Below are 27,372 nucleotides of genomic sequence, written 5' to 3' on the forward strand. Positions count from 1 at the left end.
GAAGCTTGTTGTACTAGACACTTGCTCAAGCGTATTTCTTGCCCTAACTCGCTGCAATCTTAAATTCTAGACCTAAACTTGGAGAGCAGAGAGCCCCAAATATGATATTGTTTTAGCCTCTCTGAGACCCATGGACTCCAGGAGCAAGCGCGTCCTCAGGAGGTCTCCACTTTAAACACAAGCTGATGAACATCTGGTACAACATTCACAACTCTGACAGCCGACCAACCTGACGGGACTGAAAATACCCTGCCACTCCAACCGTTAGTCTGGGATGTCTAGCAACTCTACTGAGTTGCTTCCTCAGGTACTACAGGAATTTATACTGAACACAAGAGATACAAGGAAGAGGTTTTCAAAAAGACACTCGTCCTTATGTTGTGCACACCAGCATGCATTAGATTTAGTTTACACAATACACACAGAGGAGGAGTTTTCTGGAGTGGCAGAGGCGAGTAAAGCTTTCAGTTCAGCTTACTGACTGTCATGAAATGTTGCAAAACCAATGCCGATAACCTGGCAACATTTATAGCAAGAAAAATTTGAAAACATCCTAAAGTCTTGAGCTGATTTTAATTTTTACCAATTACTAAAATGACTTACCTGTATTCTGTGGGGTTCAGTAAAATTGTGAAACAAACCTTGCCCTGACCAACACAGTTTTCCACTGACAGCAAAATGAAGAGTTATCATTATGTAATCTAATTCTTCTGAGAATGAAGACTATGGTACATTTGGCTGACACTAGGGTGCAAGGCCCTTGAGGAAAGCACAAAAATCCCTTCTAATTCAGAGGGAGATGAATCCTCTGGAACCACAACAGGAAGATTCTGAAGGCTGTTACACTGTAGCAGTAGTAACGAGCAAGTCTTCCTGCAAGGCCATCCAACCTCTGCCTTAAGGTTACAGTGCTAGAACATTACAGCACTGGTATAGTATAGTGTATGTGCATATATATAATAAATATATATACACTATCTAAGCATACACACGGTAATACTTCTGTTACAGCACAAAATAAATTATAAAGTTTTTTCAAAGGTCAGTAAGTTTTACATCTGTTTAGGAAAAAAGAACCACACCCAGTAGTTTCTACTCGTCCTCATATAATCCAGTTAACACTGTTTGTTGTTAGACACGAAGCTTCTTGGTCCAACATTTGCCAAGACCCAGCAAGGGGAAAACAGTCCTAGATTCTGTAATTATCTGCATGCTCAAACAATGATCGGCTTCAATAATGCATGAACTGGATGCCTATCCTAAACCAGCCATCTGAATTTAGTTTTTGCAATAAAACACAAAAACCTTTAGTAGTCAAGTATGCCTTGACTGCTGTGTTTTTAATTTAAAAAGCACACTTCCCTAGTGGATAAAAATCCAGTACTACTAATTCCCTACTTTAAGCAGATCCCTCATGATGCTGCAACTTGCCAAAACATAAATCTGGTTTTGTTCATCAGAACACGTAAACAAAATTTTGGATTAAGATTAATTTAATCCAATTTAACTAACATCACTAGCAGTACGGAGGCTACATGAAAGAGCTGCAGTATCAGTATCGCTATTCAGAAGCTTCCAGAATACCGTCATGTTTAATATATAAGAACTGCTGGGTTGAACCATGTCTCTGAGTATCCCTCACTGAAGATCTTACGCTACAGAACCGGTTTGAATTTACTTCAAGCATTCTCAAAAATAAAACCCTAATTACCATCAGCTTTCTGTTGATGTTTGTTAAAATGTCCTCTATTAACGTTATATTGGGAAAAACGCACCTTAAAAGCAGTATGTAACACATCACCTATCCATACCGTGCCAAATATAACATGAAGCTGTAGCAATCAGACGAAAAAGAGCCAGTCCAGAAATAGCAAGGAGTTTTGCAGCAAGCTCTCTTGTAATGCAAACTAAATGTTCATGTTTTAAAAACCACTGATGAAAAATATTCATTCTATTTAAAGTGTAATGTCTTATGAGATAACATCATCCATTACAAATTAGAGCAATTCTGGTGGATTTATCTCTTTGTCTCTAAGCACACTGCCATTACTAGTATCATACCCAGCATGGGAGAAAGCATATTATTGTCTTCGCCTCCTGAGTTTAAAAAGACATCGAGTGCTTCTTGGTCAGACATGTCCATTAGGTCCATCTGTTCCAGCATGTCCACATTCACCTCCATGGAAGACATACTTCCAATCGGCTCTGTAGTAAAAATAGTGCAATGACAAAACTGACAATCAATCAGCTACACAATGTTATTACCTACAAAGGCTTCAATAGCCGCCATAATTGTATGCATTAGTAATAATTAAACTAGATACGGAAGGAGTACACCCACCGGAGCTGCTCAGCAGCAATCTCAGCCCAAATCCAAGAGTACTCTCTGCAATCTTGGTTGGGAAACTAAATGTCCCTTACAGTTTTTTGTAAAAGAAAACATTTTTAGCAACAGTATTTATAGCAAGAGCATTGTCAGAAATATGCAAAGGGGCAAAAGACTGAAACTTTCAATTTTGTAACACTCCTTTTCCAATCCTGTCAACTAGAAGTCTTTTTAGACAAAAGCTAACACATTAAAACACACGATCACTGAATGTCCATACACAAGGGGACGGGAAAATTCAGAAATTAGCATTAATGTTAACAGAGAGCAGCCAGTCTTCTTCCTCATTCAATCAGTCTAATAAATCACAGTAGTAAGTAAAATCCTAGACTGATGCCCAATACCTTCTCTCAGCACATGGATTTCACATTATTAATTACTCAAGAAAACTACTTATTATTGTCAATATTATACCGACAATTCACAAGCAAATTAAATACGTGAATGAGTATCTTCTGCCTTAAACAATAAAGCATACAAACAGAACAAGCAGATTCAGGGGTACTCCGATTTAAGCCCAGTTGCTGCATGTATAACATCAAATATTATAATAAACAGTTTAATGGTTTATCTAAATTTAATAATTACCCTATTAAAATACTTTGTATGTAAACCGAGACAAAATCCTATCATTTGATTGTTGCTATTTCTGCCAAATATACTACAGCTGCACGATTAAATCTTTCATTAAAATGTTTCTCTTGATATACGTGGGTTCTGCACTATACTGCAAAGCTGATGTTCAGAAAGTGAGGTATTCTAACCCTCTAACAGAGCCATGTATCCAGTACTAACTAGCCAGCGACAGTGCCCACTTTTAGCCTAAGTGGTCTATACATACAGAGAAATTAGAAGACCCAAACTCAATTCCTTCCTAGACCAAAGGAATTTAAAACTTACATATCCCGCTTCTAAGGCGGCTGTCCTAGTAACCTATCTAGAGCATCTTGCAGATGAGCATTTATAGGACTCACATAGAGATATGGAAACATCGGACTATATCCCCTGCTCCGACATTACAAATGACAGTGAACTGGTCTTGGAGCAGTGACAGAATCTCTAAATTTTCTCCTGCCATGAGTGATGTAATCTCCCACATGCTTTCTTTCTTAAAATCCCTAAGTTTTGGCCCAACAGATGGGGACCTCCCACACAGAAGTGTCTGTAGTCTACGGCATTCTTGTGCTTTAACTAGTCGGCAGATGCCAGACCTGAGTCATCTCATAATAAGGAGAGAGCTTAATCTGATCTCCCATGTCCTAATCACATGTTCTGTACGTTACATAGGCAACGGAAATAGCTACGACCTGGGAACTGTTTTGAAATACAACACTGAGCTTTCATCTGCACTTTTAAAATTTTTCTGAGGCATCCCTTGGCAGGTGACAAGCCCAGGCTTTGGAACTCTACTGGACAGAAGTGGCCACCTCCGTCCATATCTTTACAGATATGGATGCACTCTTCAGCTGCAGAGAGAAGTGCTGTTCCAGAGGTACTTCAGGGCTTCATACTTCCTCAGACAACAAGCAGAGAGTCTGATTGATTTTCTAAATTGTCAAGTTCCCCTGGAACCCAAAGTTTGTGTAAAGAGGTTATCTGAAGTTTCAATTCCACCAAGGAAGAATTTAGACACTGCAATGGCTCAGCTGTAAGCATTAAAATTGTTGCTGACTCTGACCCCTGAACAACGTTCTTGAAGTCATGAGTTTGTGGATTATACAGAAGGTGTTTTAAAACTTGCCTCGCCTCTCTGCTATTTGCAAGTATCCTGTAGAAAGGTATTGCTCCATGTCCTGCTGGAAGGCTTCTTCAAAGAACTTCTGACGTTCCTTTAGCTTCATCTGCTGGGTGTGCTCCATGTCCAAAACCTTCTGTGCATGTTCAGCATCTAGCTCAGCTGAGCGTAAAACAAACAAACACATAAAATATTGCACATAGAACCCCCCCACTCTGGGAATTTCAAAGCTACTGAACCAGTTCAATACTGAGAGACTGTTACTGCAGACTGTTAACGCAGGCTGTTAAAAACAGAGGCTTCTGCAGTTCGCAGCTATATTTTAAAGCTGAGAGGATAAGAATACTATATTAGGCAGCATAACCTTCATATTAAAGTGACGTCATAACTATCTATGCCTGCACATGCATGTGAGATTGTGTTTTTGTCAGCCTCCAGATAGACTGGAAAAATACCTTGAAGAATATCCTACATGTAGCACAGAAGCTGTGAAGGCAGCCTGAGTCAACGGGAGGTAGGTAACCAGTACAGATTTCAGTGACAACACCACAGAGTCATTAACGTTAATATACAAGGTCTTCTCTGTGCGTGCCAGAAGATGATGATGACACTGACACCAACAAAGCAGAGCCAACTTGGCATGAATTACTAATACGACATCAAGCAAAAAAGGCCAGCTTGTATAGCTTGTACAGACATACAGTGACAACCAAATTTGCTTATACATATCTGTGCTGGGTCTCACACACTTTATCTCTCCTCCTACAGTGAAAGAGGTATTAGACTGGATATCATTAGAACAACTCTTTGCCTCCTGTTTGGCTCTACAGGATTCACTGACCAGCCAGAGGATGTACAAAGAATCACGCTGTTTAGTGAAGAATAACATTTTCTAGAATAAAAAGATGTGTTAGCTATTGAAGTATTAACTCTAGCCAGACCACTGCTTTAGAAAAAATGCTTTTTGAAGGAATATATAAACTGGAATCCTTCCTCTCAGAGTTCTCTGTCATTTTTCTAAACTGGTCTCATGAGCTTTCTGCTTACAATAAAAAATAAATAAATAAAAAAATAATAAAAAAAGAATTTGCTAGTTGAGCTGCTGATAGAAAGGATAGGTGCAGCAAGAAGAGCTGCTGGTCTGGGCTTTTCTACTCATTAAGGGAAGCTCCAACAAACGCTGCTGGGTAAAAAAAGTCCAACCTTCCACACACCAGACAGACACAGCTAGAATATGGCATCCATATGGATAAATGCTGAAAGAGCATAAGGTTTCCTAGGATAAGCATCGTGTTACAGGGAAAATGTTATATTAATGACATTTTACAATAAGGAATTAATTAAAAGCATTTATTGCTATCAAGATTATTATCCAAATGCAGAATGTGTTTTATTAAACCAAGCAAAAACATAAGAGAGCAGTAATTCACTCTGTTGCCCTCATCAAGGTCACAGATCACATACAGACGCAACTGAGCTGTGACAGTTGCCAAAAGGAGCCATAAAACTGGACTGACACACCGAATATCCATTAAAACATCAGTAAATAAACTGAAATCTTTTTCTTAAAGCAGATATTAGAAGTAAAACGTCAGTGTATAACAAGGAAAGCATTTGCCTTTAAGTCAACACATCTTTATTATCAATTACACCGTGGTGGACGATGACTCTACGTTCCTTGAAGCAACTCCATTACTACAACCCTGAACGATGAGCAATTATTAGTAATATTGTGTATGATGCAGAAATGCTTTTCAATTGTAATAATAAAAGCCAGCGGCTTTCACTGACAACAGAAATTTCCTGTCTTTCTCATAACATATTCTGACAGCTTTGCACTCTATATTGGTACTTTGGTACTTCAGGATATTTTTAATCCCGGAACACAGACAGTATCCAAACAACTTATGAGACCAATACAACTTCTTTCTTAGCACTGCACACTCTGTTGTTTTCATTTTGCCTAAAATGTCCTGTTAACTATTGAAAATTGTCACTGGCCAAAGCTAAATGGTAACAGCTACCTGTTGTGCTGATATGTTCCAAAGAAACTAAAAATACACTAGCTGAAGAGTCGTCATCGGCTTGTTCTCCAAAGTCAGCTACAGAGAGTTAACATCAAGAACCTTGCTGCATGATTTCATGCTCTGCCAGATGTAATAAAAGTTGCTTGGCTAAGCAAAACCAAGCTGCTACACTTGGGGTTTCTGTTTGTTGTCAGAAATGTGAAGGATGGCTAGATGAAGCTAATGGTCAAGCCTGAAACAACAGAAAAACACGTATATTGTTTCTTTTACAAAGCTCATCAGAATTGTTTTCCATAACCCACGTGAAGTTTTTACATGCTGACAAAACACTGAACAGAGCCAGCACCAGAGGAGTTCTAAGACAGACAGAATTATCATCCATATACCATACCCACTGTTCATGTCCATATAGGAATTATTCTCAAGATGCAAACTGAGACCTGACACGCCTAAAATACTATTGCATTTTTCCTTTCACCATAAAAATATACCTTTGAATTAGTAACTGCACCTATTTCTCAATCACACTGCTGTGCACAGGAAAAAAAAAAAAAAAAAAAAAAAAAAAAAAAAAAGAGACAGACTACACAGAAAATGCTAATTCACAATCAGATGCAGACTTACAGTAGTTGTCATGATAACCCAAATAAGACGCAAATTCAATTCCACACCTGCTATGACTGTCAAGAGAACAGAATTAAAAGCAGGCAAAATATTTCTTAAAAATTGGGAACTCAAGTGCTGACGTGCAGCCTTCTGCACCATCCCCAGGAACGACCCCGTGGCCAAGCCCCAGCTTGCCTCCCTCACAGCCACAGTACAACTTACCACCTGCCTCCTCCAAAGCCCAAGCAGCGAGGCAGCGCTCATCCACAAAACGTCCATTTGCTACAGAACCTCATTTTCTCCAGCACCGCTGAACATCGCGCTCTGCGCTAGCCCTGCACTCCTCCCCACAAGCCGCCCACACGGGGACCTGCTGCAGCTGCTCATCCCAGCCGCTCCGCGGGCGGTGAGGCACGGAAGTCAGTTCCATCCTGGAACCAGTCACCCCAGCCCGAAGCAGCCTCTGGGTGCATGCACCCCTACTGCCCTCACCTCCTCTATCCACGTGAGGATTTATCAGGAAGTTTCAGGGAACGACTCTCCCTCTCCAAACACCTCAGCAGGAGAAAAAGCTATAATCGTCATCTGCTTCTGCCCCTGCGGATCCTGCCTGGGTCAGCTAATGGGACCTGGAAAGCTGTACCAGCTAATTCCACTCATCTTAAAGGTCAATGGAAAAAAACAAAAACAAAAACAAAAACAAAAACGGTGCCTGGAACGTAGGTCTTAATGCATTGGTTCTCCCTGTAGGTGTTCCTCTCCTTGGCCTTTTTTTTCTGGGAAAAAAATACATAATGTAAAATATAGCTGTACAAATAGGTCAAAGATTTAGAAATCAAGACAAGACTAGGAGTACAATATTATTATTTTGCACAATATCCATGTTTTCACTTCTTAATTTACATTCCTGATATACTTCTGCATATACTTAGCCACAAGGTGTGCTAACCAGACACTCCACTCCTGTTACAAGATTAATTTAAAGCCAGGACTCAAAAAAAAAAAAAAATATCCAAACTCCAAAGGAACAAATTACAATAGCTTATAACCATACACTTTAAGAGACTCATTTTTTTATATCATCCATATGCCTGACACTTCCCACAAATTAAAATCCTGCCGCAGTAGCTACAGCTTCTATCCAACCAACAACCTAAGTGACCATTTTATACTTCAATCTAAAACATTTTCCAGTTATACACAACACATTTCCCAAATAAGTATGGCTAAAAAAACCCCAACAAACAACAAAACCCGAACAAATTAGAAGAATGACTACAGAAAAAAAAACAGCAATTGAAAACACTGGTTGAGATTGCCAACACATCCCTTAGACCTAATGTGAAAGATGTCAAGCTGTCCAAATAGATGGTTTTTTGGTGCTTTCATACTGTTACAGAATCAATTTACTTTCCTTCAATTAATTTATTATGTTACTTAATAGTTCTCATGTGAACTAGAATCCACAAATGCATCTGTTCTCATGAGGGAATGACACGGAGCAATTAAAAAAAAAAATTAAAAAAAAAAAAAAAAAAAAAAAAAGGAGCCTAGACTAAATGCCCCTTTTCTTCCCACTCTGCAGTTCATCTGCTTTTTGTAGACTCATCCAACCAGACCATAAAATGTATGCAAGTATTCTTCCCAGAGATTTTTGCTTTCACTGAAGATATCACAGTTTTAAGCAGCCCGTCACTGAACTCACTCCAGGTTTTTGATGTTCCTCCTGTACTGAGGGGCCCAAAGCTGGACTCAGCACACAGACATGCTGAGTAGGGGAGGATAATCCCTTCCCTTGATCTCCTGGCCGTATTCCTGTTCGCACAGCCCAGGATGCAGTGGCCTCCCTCGCTGCCAGGTGTGCTGCTGGCCATGCCCAGCTCCGCTGCCCACCCGCATCCCACAGAGCTGCTCCCTGGCCAGTCAATCCCCAGCCAGCCTCACTGCAGGGCCTCCTCCCGCCCGGGCGCAGGGCTTTGCATTGGTACCTGTTGAATTTCCTAATTTTCCTGTCACCCACTCCTTCAGCCTGTCTAGGTCCCTCTGGACGGCAGCCCTGCCCTCACTGTATTGACCAATCCCTCCAATTTGGTGTCATCAGCAAACTTGGTGGGAGCACCCTCCATCACCTCCTCCAGGAAGGACCAGTCTGCTGCTTGTCACCACGCGCCACGTAGAGTATGACCCACTAACCGCCATGCTCTAAGCCAACCAGTTATTGATCCACCTTGTTGCCCGTCCATCCAGAGTGTAACAGCGTAATTCGGCTACAAGAATATTGTGTGAGACTGTCAAAACATATTTGTAAGTTGGCTATTCACTAAACAACTAAAAGCCTTCAAAAATCAGAAAAAATAAAAGCATAAAAACAGACAGCGGAAGGCAGACAGCCAGCCAAGTAACTTTTCAAGTGCATTATAACTTAGTAACTTATACTTGCAACTGCCTCATTATATACCCTTTTAAGCAAAAATATCAAAGCACGACAAGATGCCAGGGGAGCACTTCAAAAGAACGCAGTTTTTCTCAAAAATGTTTAAATTATTCTTGATAGAATTTAGAATACATTTTGATAACGTGAAAGAGAAAGTTCAGAGAACTCTTGCACTACACTTTGCTGAGAAGTGGGGAGAGACTGTCAACAAAACTTGAAAAAAAAAAAAAAAAAGAAAAAAAGATATATGAATTAGGTGCAAAGGCTTTCCACTAAAATGAAACACATGAAAACTGCAAGATTTAATTGTTTATAAACTCTGACTGAACAGTCTCTTTACAAAGTAAAAAAAAAAAAAAAAAAAAATTCCAAAAGCATATTCAAATAATTACAACTAAAATAATTAAGTCCTGATTCACATGAACATGAAGTCAAGATCCCACCGGACTTTGATGACAGAAAGATCATCTCAGTTGGAAAAAATATACATCATTCCAAATGAGATTTATTATCTGTCGACTCTCTACAGCCTGTATTTTCATGAAGAGATATTTTACCAAAATTACCAAAACTATTTTTATTAAAATATTTATTAATTGTAAAAAATGAGTAATTTAAAAAGACTGTATGTATTCCTTGCTAATTTCTAACTAGTGGTTTTATAGATTGCATCAGAATATGAAAACTTTAATTATCCCAGAAATAACCTAGTTAAGAGGAAAAGCAGAGATTTTACCAGTGCAGAGAAATTATTTAAGTTGCCCAAAAAGCAGTTTCAACAAGTTGGCTTACCTTGTAAACTCCATCCAAACAAACAAATTGCTTTCTTGAGATCCTTGAAAAATACGGAATAAGGCTAAATAAATATCAGAATAAACCACTGAAAATAACTGTCTGTGTATGCCAAGATTCTAGCTCCTAAAGCAGCACCTGGAGGAAAAAGCAGCTTCCGACCAACGCGACAGGAAACACAGCTTGGGAAAAGGTTTCCACATAATTTCCAAACTTTATCTGGCTACCAGGAAATCATCATCATTAAGAGACACTATAAATACACTCCACCAAACAGCAAACACTTGAATCAAGTTCTAAAAATGTAAGCACATCTAGGATTAAAAGAAAATAATCGCACAAACTTTATAATCATATGCCTCACAGGGTGTGAGAAGAGTATTAGAGCTTGACAGAATTAGGATCTTTTAGGTCAGCTAAACAAAAGGTTACTGCATTTACATTTGTTTTCCTTTCACAGTTCTCTTCAGCCCTCTCCTACTTTTTAAAGCCTTACAAAGTATGTGACCTTTCTAAGGCAGACCAGTGGCTTGCTACTGCAGGAGAGAAGACACTCGAGCTATGGACAGGCTGCACCCAGTTTGGGTTTTCAAGCAGTTCATATGGCACCCATTGTAATCCATTTAGGAGTTCAGGCAAGTCTAAAGCATCTCAAGTTAAAGATGTCTTCCTCCTACGTATAAAAGCTCAAATCTGGCCTTGCCCAACTGTACGTTTCTGCAATAAAGCAAACAGAACATCTTACATAGCAGCCATATGGCACATTACATTCTTTAGATTGCTTTCACCTTTTCCTGTTCTCCACAACCTTAAAAATACACCAGCCTGAGGACACCTCTGCAAGGTGGTCCACAGCGGCATAATGGACTACTGTTTTAGAACTAGATTTCCCGTGGTTCAGAAACAGTAAGAACGCTTTTTGTCATTTTATTTCTCATTAAAAGCCTCCTGAAACTTGAGTGTATTTGCCTACTTCTTGATTTTTTTAAATTAAGAGCAGACAAATGTTCACGCCTGCAAACGTAATCATGAACAATTTTAGAATTGCTTTAATTGGTTTTAACTATAGTCAAAATCATCATGGATATACTGTTCTAAGGCAGATTACGGATTTTCTTCCAGACTTGCTTCTGTATTTTCCTACCTTCAGATGTGCAAATGCATGTCTTACAAAGAATGGTAACGTTACAGCAAAAGCTTTAGGGGAGGAACTCCCTCCTCCAGGCCCATAATTGACTACTTCTGGGTTAACAAATCTACAACCCACCATTTTCCAATTTCCTGGTTCAGTTTCATTTATGGTCCCAAGAACACTAAGTGACAATATCTGTCTTTGCAGAAGGCAGGATTTATCAATGTGACTTCAGTGGGATGGCAGTACCACAAACCCTCCTCAACTTGTACCAGGACAGGCTCTGCTAGGAAGGGGGTCTTCTAACTCCCCCATTCCTCCTTCAGTCAGTTTTCTATCCAACTGAAAGAGAAGCAAAGGTGACAAGGGAAGGATAACATTAAGATGAACCTCCCCAGCATAGAAGGTAAGTTGAAAATAAACAAAATGGCAAGCAGCAGAGCTCACACACTTGTTTCTTGCCTTCCTACATATCCACCATTTATGGTATTGTAAGAACAATAATTCTGTTAGTAAGCTGCAAATTATTTATTTTCACTATAAATAAACCTGACGATATCACATGTATCTTCAGTATATATAGGTTTATTTGCGAAGACAATCTGGCTTTAAAATCTAGCCACACACAGAAAAATCCCACTACTACAGAAATTGTACTTGAAAGCAGTTCAGATGACTCGGTACTACTCCATGGTCATGAAAACTTGTATTTAATGCATACACTCTCCAATTACTGTTTTTTCTGTCTTACCTCAAAAATACTCATTTTCAAATGGAAAAAACTAATCAACAGCAAATCTAAAACCAAAGTACTTGAAATAGAAACCACGGCATTGCAGTATTCTATTCAGGTTTGCGAATGTCCATGGAACTGTCTCAAATAAGATTAATAACAACATCCTATCATCCGAGTACAAATTAATCTACTGAACAATTTAATTACTATTTTCCATTCCAAAAAGACAACCTCCTTTGCTGTGGAAATGGAAGGCTCTCAAAGGCAGGCAAATGGCTTCTGCTACTACAAAGAAGAGTGCTAATCTTAACCTTTGCATAACTCTGAGATATTTGCCTTCTAGATCAAATTATGTGCATGCGTAGATACATAAATAAATTACAAGATACTGTTTTTGCTGTCACAACACATTGTGCACATGTTGAAAATATGGGTTCCACAACATGACAAATCAGTTGGCAGGTATCAGCTTTTATTTGTCCTTAAGAATAACACCAAGCATCGAACTCTTGCTTTGGTGAAACTATTCTCCACCCAGACTACAACCATCTTCAGATACACAGGCTACCGGAACAATACCATTCAGTGCTTAAGTAAATCTTGCCTCAAAAAACTGACGGTGAACAAATTGTTTTCCTACTAGCTAAAACAAAATGAGGGGTTTATTCACTCAGTTTTCAGAAAAAACACTTTTTTGATCTGAACATGCAATTTATAACCTCCCTCTCCAGAGCTCGCCAAAGAGTCCTACAGGCTTCAGAGCCAAAAGGAATGAGTCCTGGATTCACAGTCTCAGTAGAGTTCAGTCCAGTCTGACTTATTTTACATCGACAGTGACTGTTTTAGACTTGAAGCAGGCTTTTTTTTTTTCTTTCCTTAAAATACACTTTAATACAAAGGGTAACATAAGCAATGATTGCTCAATCAGAAACAAAAAACCCAACCTTCCACAAAAAAAATTATGCAACGAGTTGAAAGAGAATTTGACTTTTTCATATCTCTTCCACATGGTAAGGCATTCAGTATGTATTACGTAAACAACATGTGATAACAGATGTACTTTAAAAATGTGTGGCAAATAACACTGTACATTGATGAAACTTTTATGTCCATCAGAACTCTTGAAATATTTTTCTTCAATAGTGAGGGAGACCATTTTGCAAATTCAAATTATACTTGAAGTATTCGATGCTGGAAACCGTTCCAAATCATCAGTCCTCTCTCATCTGAATTGGCCATCAAACTGAAGTTCTGAAAGCACAAAGCCTGGGAGCATTACTGCGATCAACTGCAGATCTATTTCTGGGTTATCAGCAGTGGTTTTCTGTTAGTGTTAAGAATATCAGGGCCCCGCTACTAAAACTTACATGAGGCTTTTAACAGAGCCTAAATTTCACACTTTCAACAACAAATGTATGCCCTATTTCAAGAAAAACAGATTTTGTGTCCAAAGATGCACATGAGGTACTTATGCTAAAACATGGCCTTCTATGACGGGGTGACGGCATCGGTGGACAAGGGACAAGCAACTGACATCATCTACCTGGACTTGTGCAAAGCTTTTGACACTGTCCCGCATGACATCCTTCTCTCTAAACTAGAGAGACATGGGTTTGATGGACGGACCACTCGGGTGGATAAGGAGTTGGCTGGATGGCCGCACTCAGAGAGTGGTGGTCAACGGCTCTATGTCCATGTGGAGGCTGGTCACAAGTGGTGTCCCTCAGGGGTCCGTGTTGGGCCCAGCCCTGTTCAACATCTTTGTCGGCGACATGGACAGTGGGATAGAGTGCACCCTCAGCAAGTTCGCCGACCACACCAAGTTGTGTGGTGCTGGAAGGGAGGGATGCCATCCAGAGGGACCTTGACAGGCTGGAGAGGTGGGCCCGTGCCAACCTCATGAAGTTCAACCAGGCCAAGTGCAAGGTCTTGCACCTGGGTCATGGCAATCCCAGGCACAAATACAGGCTGGGCGGGGAATGGATTGAGAGCAGCCCTGAGGAGAAGGACTTGGGAGTGCTGGTGGATGAGAAGCTCAACATGAGCAGGCAATGTGCCCCTGCGGCCCAGAAGGCAAACCGCATCCTGGGCTGCATCAAGAGGAGCGTGGCCAGCAGGTCGAGGGAGGTGATTCTCCCCCTCTACTCTGCCCTGGTGAGACCCCACCTGGAGTACTGTGTCCAGTTCTGGAGCCCCCAACACAAGAAGGAGATGGACCCGCTGGAGCGAGTCCAGAGGAGGGCCACGAAGATGATAAAAGGGCTGGAGCACCTCTCCTATGAGGACAGGCCGAGAGAGTTGGGGCTGTTCAGCCTGGAGAAGAGGAGGCTCCAGGGAGACCTGATAGCGGTCTTCCAGTACCTCAAGGGGGCCTACAAGAAAGATGGGGAGAGGCTGTTTAGTAGGGCCTGTTGCAACAGGACAAGGAGTAATGGTTTTAAAACAGCAGGGAGTAGATTTAAGATTGGAAATTAGGAAAAAAATTTTTACAATGCGAGTTATAGAACACTGGAACAGGTTGCCCAGAAAGGTGGTGGAAGCCCCATCCCTGGAAACATTCAAGGCCAGGCTGGATGAGGCTCTGAGCAACCTGATCTAGTCGGGGATGTCCCTGCTCCTTGCAGGGGGGTTGGACTAGATGACCTTTGAAGGTCCCTTCCAACCCTAACCATTCTATGATTCTATGCACGTCGACCTGTTTGGAGTAGGCTCGATCAATACAAAAGGACCAGAGATTAACTACAAAATTAATAAATAGGAGAAAGTATTGGGGTTGGTTTTCTTTTTGCATTTTTTTTTTCTCTTTTAAGCTAACAAGGGAAAAATTCTACAACTTACACCTAAATGTTCAAGTAGTCCGAACTGCAGGAGTACCAGTGAAACCCCTCTCTTCCTCATGTACAAGCCTAGTTTGTTTACAATGCTAAGATTCATATGCTGTAATATTTTAAAAACATCATAAGCCAATCATCGTATCAGTAGCACACAGAATACTTGAAGTATTCATTTTTTCTTGATGACTTAGTCTATTTCCTCTTCCATTTCTGTCAAAACAGCTTCAACAATACAAGCAAAAAATTGCTATTAATTAATCCTATTAATACTGGTTTTATTTCTTCATTCTCAGAAGTCAACAAGGAAAAGCACCATTAGATTACAAATCCAGTCCTGCTCAGCACTGTTCAGTTCATGTCCCAGTATGAATCACACTACAGACTATCTTTAGAAATCCTACTGGTGACTAAACACTTTTGTTTGATGTGATTAGCAAAACGAGATCTGAAGCACCATTGACTCTAACAAACCAGCATCCAGGAGCATCCAAACAGCTTCTACAAAATAATATGAGAGGGGACTAATTTGCTAACAGACAGCTATTAGGAATGCTTTACCAGCTGAGGAATTCTAAAATACATGCATTTCTGCATACTCATTACACATGGAGTATCAGTTACAACAGATCAGCTTCTTTTAAAAATTCCTATTTATTCTTAAATGCAAAACAAAGATGCCACCATTCTTTTAAAAAGTGAATATGTAACAGTGCTATTTACTAGTAAAACTAATTTGCAATATTAGCAACGGCAAGTATTTTCCATGTAATAGAGACCTCTTCAAACTACACTGCAATATTCTCTTACAAAAGTGTTGTTCAATTAATGGGCTGCTTTTAAATTCAGCCAAATGGGCAGTAACAACTATACAGGCACAATAAAATGAAGACAACAACAGCAAAAATCATACCACATTTCAGACACATTTCAAGTCTCTGAACATAAAATAATATTCCCAGAATTTTCATAGTTAAATTTCCTAATTTTCTATTATGGAAAAGCATTATATAATAAGAAGCAGGACATCTTATGATAAGTGCAGAAATAGACATCCATGTGTTTTTTCCACTGAATGCTTTTAGGTTTTTTTTTAAAAATAGCTTATGTGAAAGAGAAAAGCAACTTAAGACACGAATTGTGATTCAGAGGCAAGAAAATTTTCAGTATGTCGGTTCTAGACAAAGGATATTGAGTTTTAAATTTTTAATTCAACATTTTAAGCTTTCTTCCATGCAGCTGGTGTTCATATACTTAAAACCATTCCACCTGCTTCTTAATTTTACTTTTTTTTTTGCAGAATAATAAATGGTCTATAGCTCAGAAATAACAGATCTTAAAAAAAGGCAGCACAGACAGAAGTTCCAACTTACAAAATACTAGCCGTCTTTAAATAGCTCAGTTGTAAGAATAAAATTCTTTTGATTATCTGGGATTTTGTTTTTCTTGTTTGTTCGTTTTGTTAAGATAAATATTTTTAGAGAAAAAAAACAGAGTCCTGAAAGAGGACCCGCTCTCAATGGCTCGCTGACTTATTTGTGTGCCATCTTTTAGCAGAATTGTTCTAAGTTGTTCGAACTTGAAACTTTAAATATTGAAGGTGGAATAAAGGTCATCTTAATATATAGTGTCAAAGCACTTCTATAATTTTATTCCTAATCCATAACAGTTTCTGCAACTTTCCCATGTCTATTTTTTAAAAAGCATTTAAGGACAAATCTTGAAGAGCAACCCATACAACACAAGCAGAGGGAAGAGAATCAAAACCTTACCTTCCTTGCAGTCTGTAAACTATGACAGAAGAGTGTAGCTGGGTTTATTTTTTTGTTTTGTTCAACCCTGAAAAATGACTCATGCTTTAAATCTTCCAGGATTTCAGTATTCCACATGGTAGCCAATATATGCTACTAAAAGGAAGGGAAGCTACTAGGTCACAACCTATCAGCAGTTTTCAAATTTTTACTCTGACACTCAAGTTTATGCCATGCTTATTCTTTAAAGACAACCAGACTAAACTAGTGCATTAATGTTCGTAAAGTCAAGGCAGACCACCACTCACCCAAATGATAAATCTGATTTAATGGTACTAGAGCAAATTCACACCACCATCAAGGAAGCACTGGTGGCTGCGTACAAAAATAACTCCGATTTCTAAAGTTTGCTATTCAAGTCAAACTGATTTAAATGACTGCAACATTCATTTTTCAAGTACGGTATTGGGCTGGTTTAAAGATACTGTGCAAAAACCAGCAGGTCTTTTCTTATGTGTGCAAGATCTACGATCTTAATACCTTTAGATTAATACATTAATTTACGTAATTGAGATTAATAGATTAATTTGTTTGGATTAAATACAGCTAGACAGTGTCACTGGTTAACATAACTAACTAGGTCATCTGTAGCCTCATAAAAAGAGCATAATTAACAGCTAAGATTTCTTCCCTATTTGATGATCACAGTTTTACACCTGCTTCTTATTAGGAGAAATCATTATCACTAAAGCAACATAAGATTTACTAGGTTTATCAGTTGCTTAGCCTAGCAGCTCAACATACATATAACAAAAAAGAGAGACACCCACCCAGCAAACTAGGGAGAGGATGGATCAGATGTGTGATGTTACTAATGCATCAGTGGAGCGCTAAACAAGAGAAATATGAAAGGAAAGGAGGTAGAAAGTACGAGAAATGAAGATGGGGCAGGGGCAGAGAGGAAGGGCAACTGACAACTCAGATTGCTGAACAGAGCTAATAAATAAGATATCACCCTTTATTCTGGATTTCTCAAGTCTGGTAGAGATTAAACAAGTTCTGAGGAGAAAAACAATACTAACCAAGAGAAAGACATTTAAAACAGAGGCATAGAAGGCTTTGTCGTATTGAAACCAAACACCAAGAACAAAAAGCCACTGCAATAAAATCGTCTGTTACCAAAGAAATACGCAGTACTGAAGCTACTTGGCCAAACAAAAACCAAGGGAATGAGAAAGCACATACTGTGTGACCATCAATGGCTAAACCCTATGCCTACAGTAAAAACGAACTGACAGATGACACCTAGGATACAGTATCTTGTTCAAGCAAACAAAGAAAACCCACCTAAAGGATGCATAAACATCAAAGTGACAGTGAGGAGTGAATAAAAACAGAAATTCAGGAAGCTGATAAAAGCGCTTGCAAGGGGGAAGGGAAAAAGGAAGGAGGCTGACTGAAGAGGGAAGTCAATATAATTAGGACTGTGAAACCGGTAAAATACACTTCCTATGAGATCACTCCTTTCACCATACACAGCTATTTGAAATCTCTCTATCTCACCCTCTCTCTCCCACCCCCGTCTTCTCTTTTTCCATGCATGGATGCCATGCAAGTCTTCAACATCTCCTGCCACATCTTAGGACAGCAAGCACTTATTTGTGCCTGTGCTGCAATACAGTATAAAATGAGGAATTAATTCCCCTGACATCTGTATCAATCAACTTCACCCATTTGTATGCACTTTAAAAACATTCATCTTTAGGCCAAGTGAAAATACAGAATACCTGATTTATAATCTTTTCCTTATCTCCTGAATATGTATAAGGCCCTACTAATTTGATTTTTAATTTTATTCTTTAGAATATTTTAGCAGTAATTAATCATGAGTACTTTAAACCTCACAAAATGCACGCACATTTCCTGCATAGTGTAAATATGCAGTTGATTTCTGAAAAAGTTAGATTTCTTAACTCTTACTCTATTTCTCTGAACAGCACCTCTCTGCACTAGGTGTCATTTTCTATAGCTATGAAAATCATACACTACACCTTTACAAGAAGTATAGTTCCCCGTACCTGTAACAATTCAAAGAGCCCCTACAGCACTGCACAGTGATTCTGAAAAAGAAAGTAGAACTGATGATTTTGAAAGCATTAAGATAAACTGCAAGCAGGTGTGTACTGATCCTGCTTAGTGGCCAATTTTTTCTCACTTTCATATCTAAGCTTGCATAACGTCCCTCTCAAAAGCTGAACATCCACTAATTTTAGAGGAGGATATCATTAGAACACAATATGGCCTTTATTAAATATGAATTATTTGTTCACAATATATTCAGCATGACAGTGGGAAAACATTGCCTTCAGGCCACCATTATATCTGCCCTGTTTCCTTCTCTTTCTTCCCGTCACCATACATCTGCTTTGTCAGCCCCAACAGCGTCCAATTTCCTTGGGCAAAGATAGCTGTTCCCTCCTTTTTAGAGCAATGAACAGTATTTTTATTTGATACTAACACAGAAATAAAATTACAAAGTTTAAGATTTAAGCTTTCGACAGAGATTGAGGCAGAATATGTCTCATGTTTCAGCTGCGGCTATAGATTCCAACAGCTTATACCACATTTGATTTCACCAGCTTCATACAAGGAAAACTTCATTCACAGCCATGAAGACCAAAACTATTTCTTAAATAAAAGATTAAATTTGATAGAAGTGGGTTACAAACAATATTATGGGATCTAAGCATTTGATGGTCAGACTTTGTGATGCCTTTTACAACATAAATGAGGCAGGCAAGATGGGACAGGAAAGAGCAGTTAAAGAACAAACAAGACTAACACAAAAACCATCTGATCTGTTCCAGGTCTTGGCTACCACCAGACCCTTGGAACATGAAGAACACGATGACTATGAGGTCTTCGAAGAGAAACACACCAGGGACAGCATCTGGTATATGAATTGCCCTCAAAATAAGTTCCTGAATATACTAGAAATCATGAATGAGGCTTGAGGTGGAGGTGGGAATCAACTAAGAAATACTGTGGGGGCATTCCTGTTCTATTGGTACAAGTATTTCCTCTCCAGGACTGAATGAATGATATACCAAGGTGGTGGTCAGCAAACGCTGACCTTCCACCCGTTGTGATTCTCTTACACACTATCAAATCTGTTTGTAACAGTGACTATCCATGGCTAAGAGAACTGAAGCATGCATAAGAAATCAAAGTAACATCATTACTATCATTTCATGCTCTATAAAACTGTAGACATTCGGTCAAAAGCCTCCTATTTTGAAACACACTTGCTGATATTTCTCCTTTTAAACTACTTTTCATGCATGCCTTATTTATTAAACAAGTTCCCCTGACAATACAGTATCAACATCAAACAGTGGCTGCATCACACAGTGATGAATCTCACCATAAAGTGCTGAAATTTTGGTTCAGAAGGAAGGAAAAAAAAGCCCTAAGACTTCATAAGACATCAAAATAAAACTGGTAGATTTGGTGCATTATCCAAGAAAGCAGTAAGTTCTTCCCAACCAAACACAAAATATATACCAGATTATAGATTTGCATCAAGCATTAATTAGTTCCTTTCTCTCACTCAAAATCCAAACTCCCAGATTCCCTGTAAAATGCTAGTTTGTTTACATACATTCAGAACAAGCAGTTTTTTACAACATGAATCTGTTCAAAATAAAACATACATGTATATATAATTCATTATTTTTATGAATTAATTTTATATATAAAAATCTCTATACAGACAGAAACCCCCTAAGTCAATTTTAATAAAGATAGATGTGTAGGTGCACACTTAAGTGCAAATGCATTGTATTCAATGTATTACTAATAATTTCACATATGACACCATAAGTATTAGAGAGCTAGAATGAATTGCATTTTGCTGAAGAAGTTTGCAAGGTAGCAGTTTCCACTTACCATTCAAAATAGGTCAGAAATTATATACCTCAATACTGCTATTATAATCCATTTTTTAAAGTGAAAACTGTAATCATATCAGGAGCTATTAAAGACTGATGGCCTGCTTTTTCTAACACTAGTTTAATGCTTTCTAAACAGTAAATTGAATGATGATACTCAGCCTAGGGGAAAAAAATAGCAGAAAAAAAGCCTGAGAGTGATCGCATTTTATAAGCATGCACCTATAGTAATGTATTCAGAAAGTAAAACAAGAAATGCTATTCTTAAAGCCACAGGCAAAGTGAAGAACATATATTTACAGTGAAGTAGTCTATAATATTACAGGTCACATCTCATGATTGTCTGTTTGGAAATACCTTTCACGATGAGATTAGCAGATAGTGAGTTCTGCTCACATTTAAAGTGAGACTTCAGTGTAGGGCAATTCACATTTAATTTTGTTTTAAATAGTGTTCAGAAGTCCTAGGTAGCTGAAAAGATTTTACCCTTCACCTTTATTCACCTATAGGAACAGATTTGACAGAAAGGCAGCAGTCAACTAGTCAAGTCAGCAGTACTGGAAGCATAATATTCATCCACTGAGTCACCGAGGTTATATAAACTCATACAGCAAATTTATACCACTCCTTCCCTGCCTCCCAAAATACAAACTACTCAGCTACTCAGTCATTACAAATGCTCTCTTTGTTTCAATGCTGGGTTCTGTCAGAACCCAGAAATAGAGCTACCTTCTCATTCAAGAGGAGATCTGGAGGTCAGAGCTGAGGCTTATCAAATAAGGCAGCACCCAGACGTGCCATTTGCACTTTCACTGCCCCTGCTGCACTTATCCTGAAGATGAATGCAACTCTCAGATTTTACAAAAATCTTGAAGGGATCTGAAAAGAGATGAAATAGGAAGTCCTGCAGTAAATCACTTCTCAGGTGTTATGCAGACTGGATTGCACCTAGCTGAGAGGTAACAGTGCAAAAGAACAATATGAAGTAGCTGAACTATAAAACATCAAAGAGCTAGGTTTCGAAGTAGTAATGAAAAATACTTCTCTAGGTATATGCACTTTTTGACTTGCGGAATTGAACAATGTCAGTATGAACTTGGAACCTCCTGAAGTGTAACACTCCAAAGAGAAACAAAATACTTGTCCAAAATAGTCTTTAAAAAGTCATAGCACAAAGAATTCTTAAAATAGAAGCTTGCAAAGCGCATTATATTGTCAGAGCAAATCTGTCTCCATCCCGTTAGAGATGCTAGCTCGGTGATCCGCATAAAACTCCACCTATCTTTTAAGGCAAAAACTGTCCTAGTACAACTGCTTCTGGGCTTTAATGCAAAGTTCTGGCAATCGTCCAAGACTCTGCAAGCGAGGGCATACAGCTTTTAAAATTTTCTTTTTAGGTCGTGACATAAGAGATCACACTGATGTCCACTAACGCTCCATTTACAAACACTGAGGGAAGTCAGCAACTTGTACTTACAGAAAAAAAAAAAGGAAGGCACTTATAAAAAAAACCGCTACACTGTACCGAAACTTCATGTTTACGTAAGTTATCGAACCCTTTCCACAGAGCTTAGTAAAACCTAAAATTGAGAAAATATCACCTACTACACGGAATTGAAAACCAAGGATAAACCAACATATGTTTGTCCTTGCAAACAGAGATGTTTTTAAATGGAAGTTTTAATTTTTAACAGAAATGAACAAATCAAACATATTTTCATTATTTTAATCAAATTTTACCCCATCCTCTATGCTCAGAATACAAAAAGGCATGTTCATCACTGAAATGGCCAGACTGAGTTAGAGGTCAGAGCATTTTGAAGTTATTCCGTGGTATTTGGAGCTTTGGGCATCTGGGAAGGAATCCAGACTGGGTTTGGGAGTTGGGATGTGGTTAAGTCTTCTGGCAACAATAAAATCAAAAAGCTTTTCCCACATTTTTCTCAGACTCATTCTTCTGAACAGAGTGAATGGTTATATCCAATCTTGTGGCTTTACACAGGACTCTTTACAGTAGCTTTTGCCAGCAGCCAGATGCCATATTGCCTTCTATATCAAAATAGCAACTAAGAATGACGGGTAAGGACATCACTGGAACAGGGGTCCAATTATTGGAAGATGGCAAAATTGACATTTATAGAACAAAGTTTCAGGTTGGTCATCAATGACTAAATTTATACCACAAGACTATTAATTCTCATCCTCTGTGGACAGAAGAGTAGCAGTTTCCAAGAAACTCACAAAACCAACAGCTTATGCAAGAAACTTTCCTGCCCAACAGATTTCAGTAGTTGTTGTTCAAATACTCCTATGTTCCTCCTTCCTAGTAATTTGATTACTAGGGTAAGTCAGAAAACAACCAACGCTAGACAAAATAAAAGATTGAACAGTATCACAACATAGGCAGACAGTATTTTCAGTGCTTATAGGATTTAAGAAAGCCTCTTTGCTGAATTAATACTAGAACAGTTTAACACAATTAACAATTAGATGGAGGCATACTAATTACTACAAAAGAAAACCCCCAAACCACCTCACCCCAACACACACAGGCTTTTCAGGATTTTTTTCTCTTTCTCCCGATGCTAATTCCTTCAACATGTTTACATGCAGAAGTCTCCTTGTCTTCCTTCCATCAAGCAAGCCAAACTCTCCTAGCATCTTGTGAAATAAGCTCTCTTCTCATAACTCAATCGTTTCTCTAACACCTCTTCTCATTTGCAGCTGTCCACTGTAAGTCCCACGATTGATCCATCCACAGATGTTATTTACCCTGTTCACAGCTGAATTAATCTCAATAGCTCATTTCTCAAGTGTGCCTTTAGGACAGAGATTGTTTTCCTCCTAAATCATTTTTACTCAATAACCTGTCACTTGCAGAACTTTTTGGTTTGCTATTAACTACCAGAGGACAAAATCTACAAAACTATTATTATTTTCTGCATGTTTTACTGCTGTTAGAGTCACTTGTTCTCAACACTTAACATTCATACTTGTGCTTCTGCCTGAAAAAAAATATTGAATGTCCAAGTTAAAACTGAATTAAACCTATTAAGTATTTCTCAAAGGCTAATATTACGGAGTCCTATATATACTGTGTATCTTAAGCAAGAGAATCATACTTAAAGAATGCTTTGCTTACAAAACCATATCGGAGCATTTATCTCATTTTAAAAGCATTAGTATACCTATTAAAATTGTCATAGTGCTCATAATGTCAATTCAAAAAGCATATATTTTAAAAATATCTTTAAATGAAAATGTCTTATTACGTTGCCTCAGTTGAAATCTTGAGCTTTCAAGGACTGTAAAGAGGACTACACAGGAAGAATACTGGCTTTTCTGAAATTGATTCATGATGTTTTTAATAATGCATTAAAAATACCTTTAGACATTGTCTTGTATTTTACAACTTTCCTTCTAAAATAATTGGATTTCTTTTGTCTCAGAAATCCTCAAAGTTTCTATGAGATATGACTTAAAATGCATTCTTTCTTTGGTCTATGTTAGATAAAATCTTTTCTGTTTTCTCTTTTATTGTAGACTTAGTCCACAATTCTTCCATATATCAAATTCATTTCCACTTCATGAATTTCAAGACAATTAGACTGAATAATTACTAATATGCAGGAGAAGTCTTCAGTGGTACAAAAGCACCCTGAAGTCTATGTAGGGACAGAGCAAGAGAGGGAGAGAGAAGTACTTCTGCCAGACTTCTTTCCATCCTGCAACTAGTGGAAGTCTTCATACCTGTTCTGGTTTCCCAAATGTGCTGGAAATCAAGGACTTGGCTTTCTATTCTGTCAGCCTTCCTACAGCTTTGCATCCAAAACATGTTCGGGTGTGATGAGAACCAGATACTATGTGACTGGCAGCACAACCCTCTGAAGATGCACCAACAAGCAAAAAAGGGAAAATACATGTGTCACCCAACCACCTAATCTGGACAGACTTCCTCCAGTCACGTAGGTTTGTGGAGATGGAAGCTGAAGCTGCAGACCCTTCCTGAGGACTCTCCTCTCCAGCAAGCGCCAGAAGCTACCCTGCACAGGACACTTATCGCACGGACAACTAGCACTCTTTAAAACAAAGGTAAAAAGCCCACCCTTCTAATTCCGCTGTATGGTTAAACAGACTTTAAAAATATCACATTACACTTATGATTAAAGCTTAGGACAGTTGAGTCTGCAAACCTGCAATTCCCACATCACTAGTGGGTCACAAAACCTGACTTTATCAAGCACCACGTTCATTTGCTACCCATGTGAATGCACAAGATACAATGAAAACCACCCGATGTGTTTTCAGTTGTCTTCTCCGTGAAGCGTGGGGTTTTCACTTTACTGTTTGGTAACCAGAGAAGAGATAATAAATCTATGAGGATTTGAGATTATGATCTAAGTTAAAACCCTCCTGAGCCAATGGAAACACTGGCGCGCAAGGTCTGGGCTGATTACATAATCATCCAATTAAGCCAGAAACTTATTCCTATAAATGGCATCATTTCTGTTGATTTAAAATGAGACTCAGCCAAGTACATTTGATTGAGTCTCATTTATGTAATGTCAAAATAGCATTAGTTGGCTTCCACATAAAAGGAAAAAAGGGCTGAGTGACATCTCCGCAACATTTTTGTTTCATCTTAATCCATAGAGTATCCCAAGTGATTAAAAATGAAACAATGAGTTCAGTTAGTCAAAACTGCCTCTTAACCTCTTTCGGCCATAACTCACACGCTCTATTAAAAACATAACATTTAGAAATATCACCTACATAAAAAAAATGTTCTACCGACTTCTAAAATAGCTTACTTTTGAAGTATTTAATTACACTCATAATTCAAAGGCATCTTTCAAACTAATATTCTTTCACCTGCTCAGTAAAAACAAATAATAAAAAGACACACTAGCTACAATATTGAAGAATTATATTTTTACATTTTCAGCTCCAATGCCTTGATACAATTTAACATGGCATACATAACACTCGTAAATAAAACAGGCAGAGTTGTTTACCAGAATATCCACTTTTTTTTTTTTTTTTTTTTTTACATTTACTCATCGGGAGTAGAGAAATATTCTGAATTCTTACACGCCCACATGCACACCTCAGCCGTCCACCCATCCCATCTGCATCATTAATAACTGTGCAGAACAAGTAGTTTAATAACACACTGCTGGGAAAGGTGGGACTGAGATTTATGTAAGGACATGCTATAAAGAAGGAATAAATTATTTCTACTGCAGCTTTTAAAACAATTCTACTATTTCTGAACATGGTAAGGACCAGAATAGTACCATATTTATAGTACCACTATAGAAAGAAATAGTGTCATGTGGAGAAATATAAAAAGCATATAATCTATTACTGTATATTTATTTAGCTACAAATCAAACTGATGAAATGTCTGCACTAACATTTACATTTCTAACATATAATAAAAGAAGCAAGCTAAAAGAAAGAATACTGTCGTTATAAAACTGCTCAAGAATTCATTCGCACCAAGATGCATTCATAGGCCACAAGACCCTACAGCATTTCATCTTTCAGCACCCCAGACATCTGATCTTGTTATAGAGAAGCAATCTTTTTAAAAGCAGGTAGACGAGTATTTCTTAATTTCTCATGAACCTCAGCCTACAGAGATGGTGAGCAAACATTATTAAAAAAAAAATATATAACAAGGCAACTTCAGTTTTGCATTATTTTTTTTCTGTTACCAAGCCATAGAAGAAAATGTGATTTTAAAAAACCTATTAGAATAATCCTGGTTACCACAGAGGTGTCAATTAATGTCAATTAAGCTTCTACTTACTGCTACCTCTTCCCAGCAATAGTTGGAGGACTGATATTGCTAAAGCTCACATTTCAGAAGGATTCTCCAATTTCACATTCTAATCCTTATAGAAATATAATTTCAATGTTGGCCCCCGCCCCACACACAAAATAGCTATTCTACTCGCCAAGATACGACTGCAAATAAGGAAAAGAAGAAGATTCATAGCTGTGCCCCCAGTTCACCATACTTCCATTGCAATTTCAGGAAACAACAAGAAAAAGAGATAACTTCTGTCAGTATGTACAAAGTAGTTAAGGACACAAAATGGATTGTACCAGTAGTATATATATTGCTTGCAAAACTGATAATTTTGAGTGCAAAACCAGTCACACTATATTTAGTAGAAGAGAGAGTAAATTTTGTCATCTTTAAATAAAACAGTCACCTCTTCTGTCTAGATTTATATATTTATACATTATTGCTAATCAATATAAATGTAAAGAGTTATCCCATATCAGATGAACTGTTTAAAACAAAATATTCAACTTTACATTGTTATTTAACATGAATATCAAATTTAGCAGTCAGAATTATAACCTATAAGTAGAGCCTTGATAAAGGCATGTTCCAACAGGTTATTAAAATAATATAATAGTTATCTTTTGGTCCCGGACACCAACTGAAAAAAAAAAAAATCCATATGAATGGTTACAGAAAAAAAAAATAAAAAATCTCTTTCAGAGGTTACATAAAAGAAGACAAAAAGAATCAGAGTAGAAATCCACATCTTATTTCTATTTCAATTAAAGCACAGTTCTACATATCATTAGTTATAAATTAGCAGCATAAAAATGTTATCAATTGCATTATTAAGAACATTGTTTCATATGACATAGGGTGCTCATATTGATGTAAATAGCATTAACTCCTTCATTTAAAAAGATAAATTTTTACCATTTATTTATTATTTCATCTGAAGGAAACTAAGAATTAGCATGACTGCACCTATACTAATGAATTCACTGCTCTATTTTTTTATATTCGGCTTTTATCTTCACATAATAATTCTCTGTCTCCCCTCATCCTCTAATACCACCCCACCCTTGGACAAGTCTGCTTGAATTTTAGCTAACAAAGTATCTGTGAATTTGTATTCTGTTACTAATTCCGATTAATGTTACCTTGACAATAATGCAAAGTGACAGACAAAAGC

At 38.0% G+C, this 27,372-nt stretch overlaps 1 protein-coding gene across 1 annotated transcript in view; it reads right to left on the bottom strand.

Moving 5' to 3' along the window:
* Positions 1–27,372, bottom strand: part of DTNBP1 (dystrobrevin binding protein 1) — a 70,402-nt gene that overhangs the window by 1,428 nt on the left and 41,602 nt on the right. The window contains exons 8-9 of the mRNA XM_086740170.1: positions 4,128–4,283; positions 2,062–2,205 (exon numbers count right to left, since the gene is read on the bottom strand). Of these exons, the coding sequence (XP_086596296.1) occupies positions 2,062–2,205; positions 4,128–4,283 (300 nt within the window). The remainder of the gene's footprint in view (positions 1–2,061; positions 2,206–4,127; positions 4,284–27,372) is intronic.

This window comes from Chlamydotis macqueenii, chromosome 2, assembly GCF_036417535.1.
Source record: "Chlamydotis macqueenii isolate bChlMac1 chromosome 2, bChlMac1.mat, whole genome shotgun sequence".
Classification (NCBI taxonomy): Eukaryota; Metazoa; Chordata; class Aves; order Otidiformes; family Otididae; genus Chlamydotis; species Chlamydotis macqueenii.